Below are 14,639 nucleotides of genomic sequence, written 5' to 3'. Positions count from 1 at the left end.
GATAGAGAGGTCCAATGTCAGACTGGGGTACATGGGCCCCACCAGAAAACCTCACACGAGAGGCCCAACATCCGTATAAATGTAACGGCCACCTACTCCCTGCTATGTACATTGAAAAGCAGAGTTTCCTCGAGGTTACATGAAAGTGTGGCTTGAGGACCCAAAAAATGCCTTCCTTAAGCCATAATATAGATAGATACAGATATACCAGTAAGATCATTGCAGAAAATGAACTAACACACAGTACCGCACAGAAAGTTAATGATCAAATTAAGGAATATTGGCCTTGAACATAATATCTGTAATTGGATAGAGAACTGGCTGAAGGATAGATTACAAAGAGTGGTTGTAAATGGAACATTTTCTAATTGGACCAGTGTGGTTAGTGGAGTACCGCAGGGGTCAGTCCTTGGGCCTTTGCTTTTTTTTCTGTAATTTTATAGCAACAAAATAAATTTCACATTACATGAATCAAGTTGCATATTCATTTAACAATTGGATAATGTTGTCATATTGATATAGATTATCTTGAAATTGAAATACTGTTGTTATTATGTTATCTGTGATATTTTGTGCCAGTTCCAAAATGGTCCTTTGCTTTTTAACTTGTTTATTAATGACCTGGAGGGGGGCATAGACAGTACTGTTTCTATTTTTGCTGATGACACTAAATTGTGCAAAACTATAAGTTCCATGCTGGATGCTGCCGCTTTGCAGAGAGATTTGGCAAAATTGGAAAACTGGGCAGCAAACTGGAAAATGAGGTTCAATGTTGATAAGTGCAAAGTTATGCACTTTGGTAGGAATAATATAAATGCACGTTATACACTTAAAGGTAGTGTGTTGGGGGTTTCCTTAATTGAGAAGGATCTGGGGGTTTTTGTAGATAACAAGTTGTCTAATTCCAGGCAGTGTCATTCTGTGGCTACTAAAGCAAATAAAGTGCTGTCTTGTATAAAAAGGGCATTGACGCAAGGGATGAGAACATAATTTTGCCCCTTTATAGGTCCCTGGTAAGGCCTCACCCTGAGTATGGGGGGCAGTTTTGGGCTCCAGTCCTTAAGAAGGATATTAATGAGCTGGACAGAGTGCAGAGACTGCAACTAAACTGGTAAAGGGGATGGAAGGGTTAAACCATGAGGTTAGACTGTCAGGGTTGGGGTTGTTTTCTCTGGAAAAGAGGCGCTTGCGAGGGGACATGATGTACAAATACATTAGAGGGGATTATAAGCAGATAGGGGGTGTTCTTTTTACCCATATAACAATCAGCGCACCAGAGGCCCCCGTATAGATAAGGGGAACTGTTCTTCCATTTGAAGCAGCACAGGGGATTTCTCACGGTGAGGGCAGTGAGGTTGGGGAATGCCCTTCATAGGGATGTTGTAATGGCAGATTCTGCTAATGCCCAAGAGGGGCCTGGATGAGTTCTTGAACAAGCATAGTATCCAAGGCTATTGTGATACTAAAATTTACAGTTAGTATCGATGTTGGTATATACAGTTTATGTATGTGAGTGTATTGATAGATCACTATAGGTTTATGTGTGTGCTGGGTTCACTTAGAAGGGTTGAACTTGATGGACTTTGGTCTTTTTCAAGCCAATTTAAATATGTAACTATGTAACTGTGAGCACATTAACCCTAGACTTGCCAGTAAGTTTACTGCATAAATGGATAATGAGCACATTAACCTCAGGCATGCCAGTAAAATCACTGTAACAATAGATTATGAGAACATTAACCCTTAACATGCCTGAAAAATCACTGCAGAAGATAGATAATTAGCATATTAACACCAGACATACCATGGTGTTCCCATGCTGCTTGCCCTTGGTGGGTGCCGTTGGTGGGTGCCAGCAGGGAGGCAGGCAGTCGGTGGGGCTGAAAGTAAGGGAGGGATGATGAAAACAAGTCACACTGTCAGTGGTGGGGGGCATTAGGCAGTGAGTGGGGTCAAGCAGGACCAGGGCTTGTCTGGATTTTCCCTAGTTCCTGGTGGGCCAGTCCAACTGAAAGGGGTTTTCACTGGGATTTCAACATCTAAATGATAGCCTGTTTCTTGTGGGGGTGTAGTTCAATATCAGCTAATAAATGTATTTATAGCAGATATATTTTATGTCCATTCATTAAATAATTATGAAATTGAATTCCTACACTGCACCCCTATACACAATATTTCACTTTTGTTTTGAGGTAAAAGTAAATATGTCCCTCTGGGCACAGGATCCCTTTAGCGGCGCTGCCAACATACCAGGCTATTAGGGATTTTACCTGACAGTCTGTGCACGTACAGAGTTGGTGAAATAACAATATCGTTCCATCAGATTCATTACCAACCTTGCATCTGCTAATTGCTTATAAACAATCTTTGCTCAACCTCATTATCTCAGCACAACAATGTATGATTGTTTATTGTTTACTACCAAATTAGTAATTACAAAGCCTGGCTGAATGCTCCGATGAGTAAAGTCAGTCTTTGAATTAAGCTCTGTGTGTTGTGCGGGTTATTTTACCTTTATGATCCAATGGGAAAAGTCTAATTGCACTGGTGATGGAAAGCATGGCTGAGCAATCAGCTAGAGATGATAACTTATTTACCTGTATGGATCATATTTTCTTAGTGCAGATCAATGCAGCACTAGGGCCTGATCCTACGTTTCATATTGAGTTTTAAAGCGATAGTGTTCTCAGAGAACTATTTACTTTTGCCTAAGGTTCCCATTAAGGATGCCACTTAGCCTTGGTGGGTGCTTTACTGGCCAAGGCCAGTATTAAAAATTTGTAATATTCCTTAGTTTAGCTACTGCCCCGCCCACCTAAGCCCCTCGACCCGCCCCAGTCTTACCTTTTACTTACCCTGATCCCCCTCGATTGACTCTCTAGATGCCTGATGTGCCTTAGCTCTGCCCCCTGTGATGTCACCACATCCCTGTTTGTGCATAGCCTGCCCCCTTTTGTGACCAATCACCAGTCAGCTGATAAAACAAATTTTACAAGATGGCAACCCTACTTCCCCTTATTTCCAGTTCCCCAAGGGATAGAGCTTGTTTCAGAACCTTGGTTCCTGGGGAAACATAAGCCCCTCTGAGTTTGTCATAAAAAAATCCCCATGTAGTATGTTCTTTAGGAAATTGAGGTGATCTACTGTTTCATAAGCAGATTTTTCTGCCCAGGTACAATATGGGGATATGTTATCATATGAGGACAAAGTAATAAATTAAGAGCAATTCACCATCTCTAGGGACATATGTTCAAACACTGTAGGTTTCAGAAAAAAAAACATGCTTCTGTTTCCATGGAGGAATCTTGTCCTTGTTCTCATGGGACCAGAAGAAATCTCAGCAGGCCCCAGTTTTAGTTGGTGTTTGCATTGGGAAATTGGGGGGCAAGGGGTAGTTAGTGGTGGTAGAACCATGATGGTCAGGTCCTCCGGTGGGCCCAAGTATCTCCAGTCCAACATGAGTGCTTAAGGCACTGATCAACATCCCGGCAGCTGATAATCGGCTACAGGCTATACGTTTTATGTGGGAGTGCTGCCATGTTTTTGGGTGCATCACTGCATATTTCTGTCCAATCAAGTACCATTTTAGGTCAATTTAGGATGTGCAGTTGAAAAGCTTTCAAAGGAATTTGTTTCCTCAACAGTGCCATTCAAGCAAGTGGGCTATACAGTCGTTTATATTGCTGCCCCCCAGAGCTCGGGGGTTTGATTCTTTCTGAGTGGAATTTTCACATGGGTTTTGCCCAGGTTTCTCTCCCCACAAAAATGTATTGGTAATTGTTTTCTGATCAGCCCTTGTGGTAGGAAATTAAACTGGAATTTAAACTTTTATGGCAAAATTGCTGGGTAATATGCCTGTGCTAGGTACATAAGGCTTATTAATAATATTCCTCCAGCCCAGGTCCTTTCCTGTGTCTGCAGCGGTTCAGTGTTTGACTGTATTTCCCTATGTATGTTGGCATCATTGCCAGTTCTGAAAATAAACAAAATTGGACTAAAGCAGACTTTTTTGTAATTGGTGATAAGTGTTTCACGTCCGCAACCTTTTTGACGCAACTGTGACTTTTTTGCGAGACCACACTGTATTTTTTGACGCGACTGTGACTTTTTTGCGAGACCACACTGTATTTTTTGACACAACTGTGACCTTTTTGCGAGACCACACTGTATTTTTTGACACAACTGTGGATTTTTTGCGAGACCACACTGTATTTTTTGACGCAACTGTGACTTTTTTGCGAGACCACACTGTATTTTTTTTTGCTGATAATGTTTGTGGCCGTTTCGAAAAAAAAATCACCAATTGCAAAATGTTGAATTTCGCAGCGAATCCATGCCTGGCGAAAAATTTTGCTCATCACTATTGCTAATATTTATTACTACATTGTATTCCCTAAATGCAGGTTTTCTATTAATTAAATAAGGTTTCTAGTGTTTAAAGACCGTAGGTTCCATAGATTGCACCACTGCAAGCTCCAGTCATTTAACCCATGTGCATAGGGTCAGAAAAGTAATGGAACAGATCCTGCAGCTCATAGAGAAGGGCCCTTGATTTATATTTAATTTCAATATATGTTTGCAATGCAGGATATCTTTGTCCTAGTCTGGGGGTTGTAGTGAGGGGTTGAGCTACAGGGGTGGATGGACCAAGGACATAGAACCTAAAGTGGTCTAAAAAAAATAGTTGTACATTGATGGATAGAGGGGTGTTTTTGTGCTTTACCTCTCCTTAAGTGTGCCTGGCATTCACAGGCTCAACTCTTTGCACTCCATGATTGGAAGACAAAGAGTTACCCCATCTATATATGTAGGGTTGTCAGTGCCTAGTGGTGTGGCATACAAGAGGGACATATTGTATATACATGGGGTGCTCATTGAATGAAGGAAAGTGTTTCAGGACACACAAAGGTTTTTGGAGCCCTGTACTTAACACCATGGTCCTAAGATGGTTTTTCTGTCGGCCTACAAACTTGTATTTACTGTAGGTCTCAGTTGGTATCCTGGGGTAGCTGCCTGCCCAGTCCAAAGGTCTGTTTTTGTTCAGCAGACGGATAAAAAAATAAAATCCTCCCAAACTCATCATTATAAACAAATGACTTATATTTCTTTAGTTCAGAAACAAACTGTCCAAAATTTCAAATGCGTAAAAAAAAAACTGCATCTTGGAAGCCAGAAGTCTATATCATAGCATTTATCCAACTGACAGTCTAATAAATAAAACAATTTGAGTACATTGCAGAAATTCAGAAAGCCATTAGTCTAGCTCAGCTCGCAGAGGCTGAGTCAATTGAATTGTCGGAATCTGAGCACCGGGCTTTACTATTCAAGTTTATACCTTGGAGAAGAGAAAGTTTATAAATTAGCTCCTTTCAGTTACCATGCATGTGTTCCAAGAGCAAAGCCCCTCACTAACTCTGCCAAGTGCCCTGCATCTCCCTGCCCCACGTTAATGTTGTACATGTATGGGACCTGTTATCCAGAATGCTCGGGACCTGGGGTTTTCTGGATAAGGGATAATTCCGTAATTTGGATCTCCATAACTTAAATCTGCTAAAAATCATTTACCGTAAATATTGAATAAACCCAATAGGATTGTTCTGCCCCCAATAAGGGCTAATTATATCTTAGTTGGGATCAAGTACAGGTACTGTTTTATTATTACAGAGAAAAGGGAATCATTTAACCATTAAATAAACCCAATAGGGCTGTTCTGCCCCCAATAAGGGGTAATTATATCTTAGTTGGGATCAATTACAGGTACTGTTTTATTATTACAGAGAAAAGGGAATCATTTAACCATTAAATAAACCCAATAGGGCTGTTCTGCCCCAATAAGGGTAAATTATATCTTAGTTGGGATCAAGTACAGGTACTGTTTTATTATTACAGAGAAAAGGGAATCATTTAACCATTAAATAAACCCAATAGGATTGTTCTGCCCCCAATAAGGGCTAATTATATCTTAGTTGGGATCAAGTACAGGTACTGTTTTATTATTACAGAGAAAAGGGAATCATTTAACCATTAACCAAACCCAATAGGGCTGTTCTGCCCCCAATAAGGGGTAATTATATCTTAGTTGGGATCAAGTACAGGTACTGTTTTATTATTATAGAGAAAAGGGAATCATTTAACCATGAAATAAACCCAATAGGGCTGTTCTGCCCCAATAAGGGGTAATTATATCTTAGTTGGGATCAAGTACAGGTACTGTTTTATTATTATAGAGAAAAGGGAATCATTTAACCATTAAATAAACCCAATAGGGCTGTTCTGCCCCCAATAAGGGGTAATTATATCTTAGTTGGGATCAAGTACAGGTACTGTTTTATTATTACAGAGAAAAGGGAATCATTTAACCATGAAATAAACCCAATAGGATTGTTCTGCCCCCAATAAGGGGTAATTATATCTTAGTTGGGATCAAGTACAAGGTACTGTTTTATTATTACAGAGAAAAAGGAAATATTTTTTTAAAATTAGAATTATTTGGTTTTAATGGAGTCTATGGGCGATGGCCTTTCCATAATTCTGAACGTTCTGGATAAGTGATCCCATACCTGTATATATAGAGCTGGTTACGTCTCACTGTTTAATATCCACATTTACAGTGAGCATCAGTTATACAAGTGCTGAAATATCTGTATTGTATAAAACTTTTTTTTGTTACGTTTTTCAGAGTGGATGAACAGAACAGATCAGTATTCTCCAAAATTGAGTTTATTGTATTTTTATAAATCAAGATTGAGTTTATTTTTTAAATTCTGTCCTTCTTGCCAGTGAAACAAAAAGGAGTGCCAGTATGGAAACAAACTATCTGCTATCCTTCCAGCTATGGAAGGGAAGGCCTTCTTCCATAGACTCTATCTATAATCAAATAACTTGGATTTTTATAAAGTATTTCCTTTTTCTCTGTATTACTAAAACAGAACTTTGTAATTGATCCCAACTAAGATATAATTACCCCTTATTGGGGGCAGAACAGCCCTATTGGGTTTATTTCATGGTTAAATGATTCCCTTTTCTCTGTAATAATAAAACAGTACCTGTATTTCATCCCAACTAAGATATAATTACCCCTTATTGGGGGCAGAACAGCCCTATTGGGTTTATTTCATGGTTAAATGATTCCCTTTTCTCTGTAATAATAAAACAGTACCTGTACTTGATCCCAACTAAGATATAATTACCCCTTATTGGGGGCAGAACAGCCCTATTGGGTTTATTTAATGGTTAAATGATTCACTTTTCTCTGTAATAATAAAACAGTACCTGTACTTGATCCCAACTAAGATATAATTACCCCTTATTGGGGGCAGAACAATCCTATTGGGTTTATTTAATGGTTAAATGATTCCCTTTTCTCTGTAATAATAAAACAGTACCTGTACTTGATCCCAACTAAGATATAATTACCACTTATTGGGGGCAGAACAATCCTATTGGGTTTATTTAATGGTTAAATGATTCCCTTTTCTCTGTAATAATAAAACAGTACCTGTACTTGATCCCAACTAAGATATAATTAATCCTTATTGGATGCAAAACAATCCTATTGGGGTTATTTAATGTTTAAATGATTTTTTAGCAGAGTATATCGATCGAAAGACCCCCATCTGGAAACCCCAAATCCTGAGCATTCTGGATAACAGGACCCGTACTTGCATATAGGACCTACATAGAGCTTGTGATAGGGTCAGGCAGAGGGGTGGCTATTTGGATGACTATTTATTGGGACAGGAACAGAGAGTTGTTTTGTTTATAAATTACTGGCTCTTATTTTGACTTCAATGAAACTGTTGAATTGGCATTTTTTATAGATAAGAGTTTATAGGCTGCAGGGGGTGAAGTGAATGGTTAGGGCTATACAAGGTTAGGGTTACCCTCTGGCAGGTGTTTTACTGCCAAATACCAGCCACGGCTGGGGCTGATATTACAAATTTACTGGTGATGTAGTTGCCTGTAAATTTGTAATAACTTGTTAATTCGGCCAAAGCCTGCCTCTGATCTGCCCCCAGCCTGCCCCTTACTAGCTTTTATACTCACCAAATCCTCACACTAAATGATGACGCTCCACCTTTGATGTTGTTGCTCCACCCTGTGATGCCATAATCCCACCCAATTTCATCACAGTATGCCCCATTTTGTGCCCGCCCCCACCCGGCCGCCATAGATATTATGAAACCCTTCTTCCGTTTCATCACAGCACAGTAGGATATAGAAGTACTTTATGTTGTAATTTGTGGATGGTTTATGCTGATTAGACTCTGTCAACAAAACTATTATTGTGCATACAATCACAATGAGTAAATGAGAGCTTATAAACTGGGTTGGCAAAATATAACATCACCTTCTCTATACATGGGCAGATACTGACCAGTCTGGCTGACTGTTGGACTGTGCATAGGGAAGGAATGGTCTCCATTGCAGCATGTTATCCTTTTGGAGTAGTTCAGGTTGGCTGGAAAACCTTGTAGGTTGTGGACAACCACACAACAAAAAAATCCAGTATCACACAAGTTGCAAGTCTTGTAAAAAAGTGTTTTATTTGCCCAAGTACATACAAAAAACAAGAGCAACATTTCAGGCCCCTCCAGACCCTTTCTCAAGCTTGCAACCTCAGTGTGCTACTGGATTTTTTTGTTGTTGGATATTGACCCCCATGCAAGGTGAGGTTCTTCCAGTATTTGCACCAGACACCCGTTTGGGTAAGTTAACAGAGAGCTGAGCTCCCCAATACTGCTAGTGGACAACCACACAGGCTGAAACTCTTGGATCAGCCAGATGTGGTGATCCAGCCAAACAAGTGGATGTGTCCATGATGCACCTGGGCTCTACACTAAAGAGCTTAGAAATGAAAAAGTTCTTAACAAATCCCCCAATGTGCACCTCTATATAGGAGGCCATATGTGAGCTAAACCCACCGCTGCTGAGTAGGCCTAATTCTGTAATTATGCTATAATGAATACAAGTGCATGTTAATTCATCAGTGCCAAGTAACTCAAAATTGCTCATCCACTATAGTGTTTTACTAAGCTGTTGCCATACAATTCCTTCCAATATATTCCAAGTATAGCACTTATAGCACTATAATAATTCTCCCCACCTGATGTGTGAGTCAGAAGAATGATAAACATGGAAACAAATAACATCTTTTTGTGCTGAAAATTGTTTCAAACCCAACCACGTACAAGTCAGATGATGCCATCCCTGTATAAACAGAGGTTAGTAATATTTTTTTCCAAAAACAAGCTGTTATAAAAGTTTTAAATCTCTGGCATTAAAATAGTTTAGTGTTCTGTAGGTGAAATCCCATCGCTTACCTGCTTTTAAGTGATTTAGTGAGTACCCCATAGAGAACAGAGTATCCCTGACTGTGAACATAAAAGCAAAAGCCTTTAGAGTTTCTGTGGTGTGGGCTGTTTGCGCTGTCAGATTCCTCCTATTTGGCCACAGTACCAGCACGAGTAAAGTTGGAAATTACTGATTTGCTTAGCAGTTGTGCTGCAGATTTTGTGCTGGAGTAGCGTAATGACAATCCAGATTGTGATTTATTGGATCCCACACTGTATATGATAGGAAAAGGAGATTGGTGAAACATCAGTGCAGAATATGGCCATCACATTTTCTGCATATTATTCCGAGCATAAAAATAAGCACATTGAATGGGAACCGGCACAAAGTCCTTCACAAATACATCAAGATAAAAGTAATCGTTAGTTGAAAGGAACATGTCGCTGACACTAACAGACTAAGCAGAAGCTCTAAACATCAAGGTATTGCTGCAGAGATTGACCATCTTTTAAGCTTGCCGTACCAGAGCTATTGATGGGCTGAAACAGAAGATCTTTTGATCCTTTCAGAAGTCCTTGGCTGGCCACAATTTGCTTATGGCACCGAGATCCCGGCTCCTCCATATAACAAGAGAAACACTGAGGAATAAAAGTTTAGCAATGATCTACCAAAATGAACGAAGCGTGCATCCTCCGATTTGAGAGGAAGGAAACATTTATATTTGTTACAGCAAATTCTTTGGGAAATGGAAGATGTTGAAGAAGGATGTGTATTGGTTTTTTATTGCACATGAAAAGGCCTAATGTTTACAAAATCCAGATTGTCATGGGATAAACAAGCATTATTGATTCTCCTTCAACCTGTGGTGAGAAATGTGATGCTCTGGAATTTTGAAGCTTTATACTGGCTTGTTAAAAAGTTAGGTTGGAAAGAATAGGATGTGAAATGTGTGTTTTTACATTGAACAGTTCTTGGCCGACTAAGAATATACTTGGGATTTTACTGTAGAATTGGATGCCTCTTGCTCCACAATTAGCTAATACTCACTTTACCCTGTAGGGCTCATTTACAAGTTACAATCTGCACCATTCGGTAACGGTTCCTGCTGCCTTCATCCCACCTTCTGTCCAGGGTTCCTACATCGGCCTGGGTCAATAGATGCAACAAGCATGGGTCTCTCAGCACAACTGCATCCATTTATGTCGAAGCCTCAGGGGCAATAACGCTGCTGCTCCTAATTTACCCAACAAGCTCTGTGCATTTGCTGGCATACAGCAGAGGTTACTATTTTTCCCTCTGACATTTATATTACGTAATGGAGAGCTAGGGCAAGTGTTACTATTAGGCTGTTTTAGTTGTAACAGAGGTTTCTCCTTAGCTGCTAAACTGCATGCCCCCCTCACTCCTTCCCCATGACCCCTTACTAACCCCACTTTCAGGTCTACATTAGCTTGTACCCCCCCCCCCCCCTTGCCTAGTTTAAACACTGTTCCAGCTTCTTAGCCATTCTTTCCCCTAGGTCAGTGGACCCTCTACTATTGAGGTGCAATCTGTCACAGCTATTTAAATTGTACCCCAAAGAAAAGTCAGCCCTCCCTAAACTTGCACATGGCACAGGCAAAACTTCAGACAAAAATATAATTGGAGGACCTTAATCTTAGAGCCTAGGTCCTCCACCTACCATAAATTCTGTCCTTAGTACCAATATGTACCAAGACAGATGGGTCGTACCCATAGGGGGGTGACTTTTCTGTTTGGGGAGGCTAAAGATGGGCCTTACATTGACTGACCTAAAGCTAATGTGAGATTAGTGGATTTGCTGCTGGTGTGAAAATTAACCCAACTACCTCTTGCTGTTCCCACTGACTCCCAGGGATACTGTGCAAAAGTGCAGGAGGGAGAGAGTTCACCATTCATTTGTGTTTTTTTTATCGGTTAGCTCAAATGTGTTTTAGTTAGTTTTAGAGCTAGAAAGGCAGTGGGTAATGACATCCCAGGCACATTATATACAGTCAAATGCAGTCTGTATTTACAAAACCAGCACATTATATGCAGTGAGGCGCAGTCTTTAAATAAAAAACCAGCACATTACATGCCATGAGGAGCAGTGGGTACAGATGGCAGATATTCAGGCCCTGGCACTATAACACTGATACACAGCACTGGTTTGTTTCCCAGCTATGCAGTCTCATTAGGGCTACACTAGCTCTGCTCTCCTTCCCACTACTACTAGAGAAACTGATCTCCTAGCTGTCAGTCCCATGTAGAACTGCCAGTCAAGAGTTAACGCTCCCATCTTCTTCACACAAATCTGGCAAATTAAGGACTGCATACTAATGATACTGTAATTTTAGCACTTACATAACCCATAATAGTAGTCCTCAGACATCTAAGTACTTAAGTAGACAGTGTTACAAGTAGAAATGGTCTTACCAATTATTTTTCATTGTAATTTGTCAGGGGACACACACACATTGCACATTGGCCCACTGCAGTCTAAATTTTCTATTATAAAGACAGGCAGAACCTCAGCCTCAGAGCATGGCAGAACCACTGCTTTGTGAGAGAAAGGGAGAAGACTTAACCATCCACCGTGGCTTCCTGCCTGGGGACTAGTCTATTGACTGTGATCCTTCTACCTACTCACATTATATATTCCACAGTTGTGTTGATGATTAAATGTTATTATGTTTACTGAAACCAGTGCTGCTATCCTGCAGCTATTCACCCTCCATATGTATATGAATATGTAGGGTCACACTGGACTATCCTGGAAAAGAAGGGGTCCAAAAGACTAAAATACAAAATATTAATGTTCCAGTGTATACCCCGTATACAGTATCTGTGTCCTGTCCTCTAGATTATTTTTTATATATTGTGCAGTGAAATAAGTTTAATGGACCATACAATTTTTAAAAATAATATTATTGTTGCTGAAATTCCAGCAAAATTTAACATAAACACAAACACAATTTGTGCCTATAAAATGTTTTTGTAATGTATTTGTAATGTGCTGATTTAATTAAAACAAATGGCACAAAGCTGGCAGAAAAATGCCCAAAACCACATCTGTTACATCTGTGTGTCTTCACCAGGAACCTCCTGATACAGATCATACAGCCTTTGATGCACGTTTTCGGGTGAAATACCTGTATTCACCATATCAACTAGATCCCACTGAAATCCACTGGAAACAGCAGTGGCATCTTCATGCCCTTCTTAGTCTACTGATATCCACCAGTTGACAGAATGCCCCTGTACCATAAACCTATCTTTCGCAAACCCTTTTGGCAATCTTTTTTCTCCCAAACTACTATTCTAAAGATAAAGTTCCTGGGTTTAGATTTTTTCTGCCTTTATTTCAGCACATTCCCTTCAGGATCCTACCTAAAAAAATCCTACCTAAAACCCATAGTTCATGTTTGCAGCAAGACTGCGAGCCAACAAGTAAACTGTTTTTGCTGGAAAAATTGGGATTGGTACTAAACAATACACATTTAAGTGGCAAGCTTTCTTAGCTGAACCCTTGGTATGGGCATGGTTGTTACCCTATAGCCTAATCAGGGAACCTTTTTACTTGTGAGCCACACACAAGTGTTGGGGAGCCAAACAAGCATGAAAAAAGTTCTTTGGGGATGCCAAATAAGGGCTGGGATTTGGCAACTCCATGTTGACTGCTGGCCTGCAGGAGGCTCTGCTTAAAGTAAAACTGTGTCTCTGGGCTTCCAAAACGTTTCTCCAATCCAGAAATGTAAAAATGGCACCTACTTTGAGGCCACTGGGAGCAACATCAAAGGGGGTGGTGAGCAACATGTTGCATACAAACCACTGGTTGGGGATCACTGAGCTAGTCCATAGAGTAACTTGGAACGGCCTAGTATTACTGTATGAGGTGCCATTTGATCACTTGTTTAACTCCGTTAGCAATTTTAGAATTACTTCAGAGCACATCCCTTAAGAACCATTTATGTATTAATGTTTCCACAGAGCGGAATGGGACACTTACGAGTTACAAGTGAAGGACTGCGCCTTGAGGGGGAATCGGAGTTTCTTTATCCCCTGTATGCCAAAGAAATTCACTCCAGAGTGGTAAGTATTCATTATTAAACCCAAAGGGCACATTCACAATGCCCCACTCAGCATGCCAAGTACATAAAGAAACTGCAATCACCCATTTTAAATCTGGCACACAGTGCAGTGTAGAGTTCAAATACTCCATAGAACACTAAGGGGTGCTAGAGTGCTCCTGAACTTGTGCCCGAACAGGGTCATAACCCCTTTCTTACTTAGTATACAGCATGATGTTCCTATATGGGCTTTATTCGGTTTTGTAGAAATCTATTATACTATCAGAAAGGCTTATGGTACATGGGGTTCATATTTTCTAAAACCATTCCTGGCACTTCACATTCACTTGAATGGGAAATGGGCGATAGCATTTCTTAACAGAGGTACACTCACTAAAACCTTTGCAGGCTGAAAAGCACATGTACCATTGCTACCACGCGTTTCGCATTCAATACATGGGCAACAGTGACTGCAGCCAGCATGTACGTAATAGAAAAAAAGCACCAGCAATATGTAACGAAACCTGGGCTTGCGTGGAATATCCACAGCACTGTGCATTGGACAATCTGTCCTCCTACAGCAATTATCCATTCTGATCATACTTTCAAAGTTTGCCGGCTTCTTGTACTTGTTGGATAAGAGTTTTATCTCCTCTAATTGGGGAATAAAGGTTTGAAAGTCATTTCTGAGAATAGATTAAATGTCACTATTAAAGACCTGCAGTTTTAATAGACCACTAGCTGCTAAGTAAATCCAATCTGATTTTTATTTTGTATACTTCTCGGTGACATTTAATCTATTGTAGTAAATAATGCACTGATGGTTTCTTTCTGAGGGGGGCAAATGGGGGAGTAAGAAGGGGTTGAGTGAACACAGGTCGACTTTACTATTATTATTTATGCTTTATTTTTACAGTTAACAGCAAAAAAAATGTTAGGATTAATAGGAAGAAAATCAATTCTCACTGCAAGAAGATTAGCAAAGGGTTCATAGACCCCAATATAAAAAGACTGCTACCTGCAGGTATGCACAGTGAGAGGGGATTCTATGGAATCTATGGCCAATACAAAGGCATGCACTATAAAGGGTACAGTTGATTTCTACTGAATCTGGGGTCAATATAAAGACATACAGTACATAGTGAGAGGGGATAGGGGATTATATGGAATCTAGGGCTAATACAAAGGCATACACAGTAAGTGGCTTAACTCCACAAAAGTTTATCCAAATTCAAAAATAATTGGTCATTTATATATCCTGGTATTTATATAGCACCT

The 14,639-nt window shown here is 40.0% G+C and overlaps 1 protein-coding gene across 5 annotated transcripts in view; it reads left to right on the top strand.

Moving 5' to 3' along the window:
* sgcg (sarcoglycan gamma) overlaps positions 1-14,639 on the top strand; it is a 110,448-nt gene that overhangs the window by 71,491 nt on the left and 24,318 nt on the right. For all 5 annotated transcript variants that reach the window (XM_031896161.1, XM_031896162.1, XM_018091369.2 and 2 more), the window contains 1 exon segment: positions 13,282-13,383. In XM_031896161.1, the coding sequence (XP_031752021.1) occupies positions 13,282-13,383 (102 nt within the window).

Source organism: Xenopus tropicalis, chromosome 2 (assembly GCF_000004195.4).
Source record: "Xenopus tropicalis strain Nigerian chromosome 2, UCB_Xtro_10.0, whole genome shotgun sequence".
NCBI lineage: Eukaryota > Metazoa > Chordata > Amphibia > Anura > Pipidae > Xenopus > Xenopus tropicalis.
This window is presented reverse-complemented; position numbering and strand designations above follow the sequence as displayed.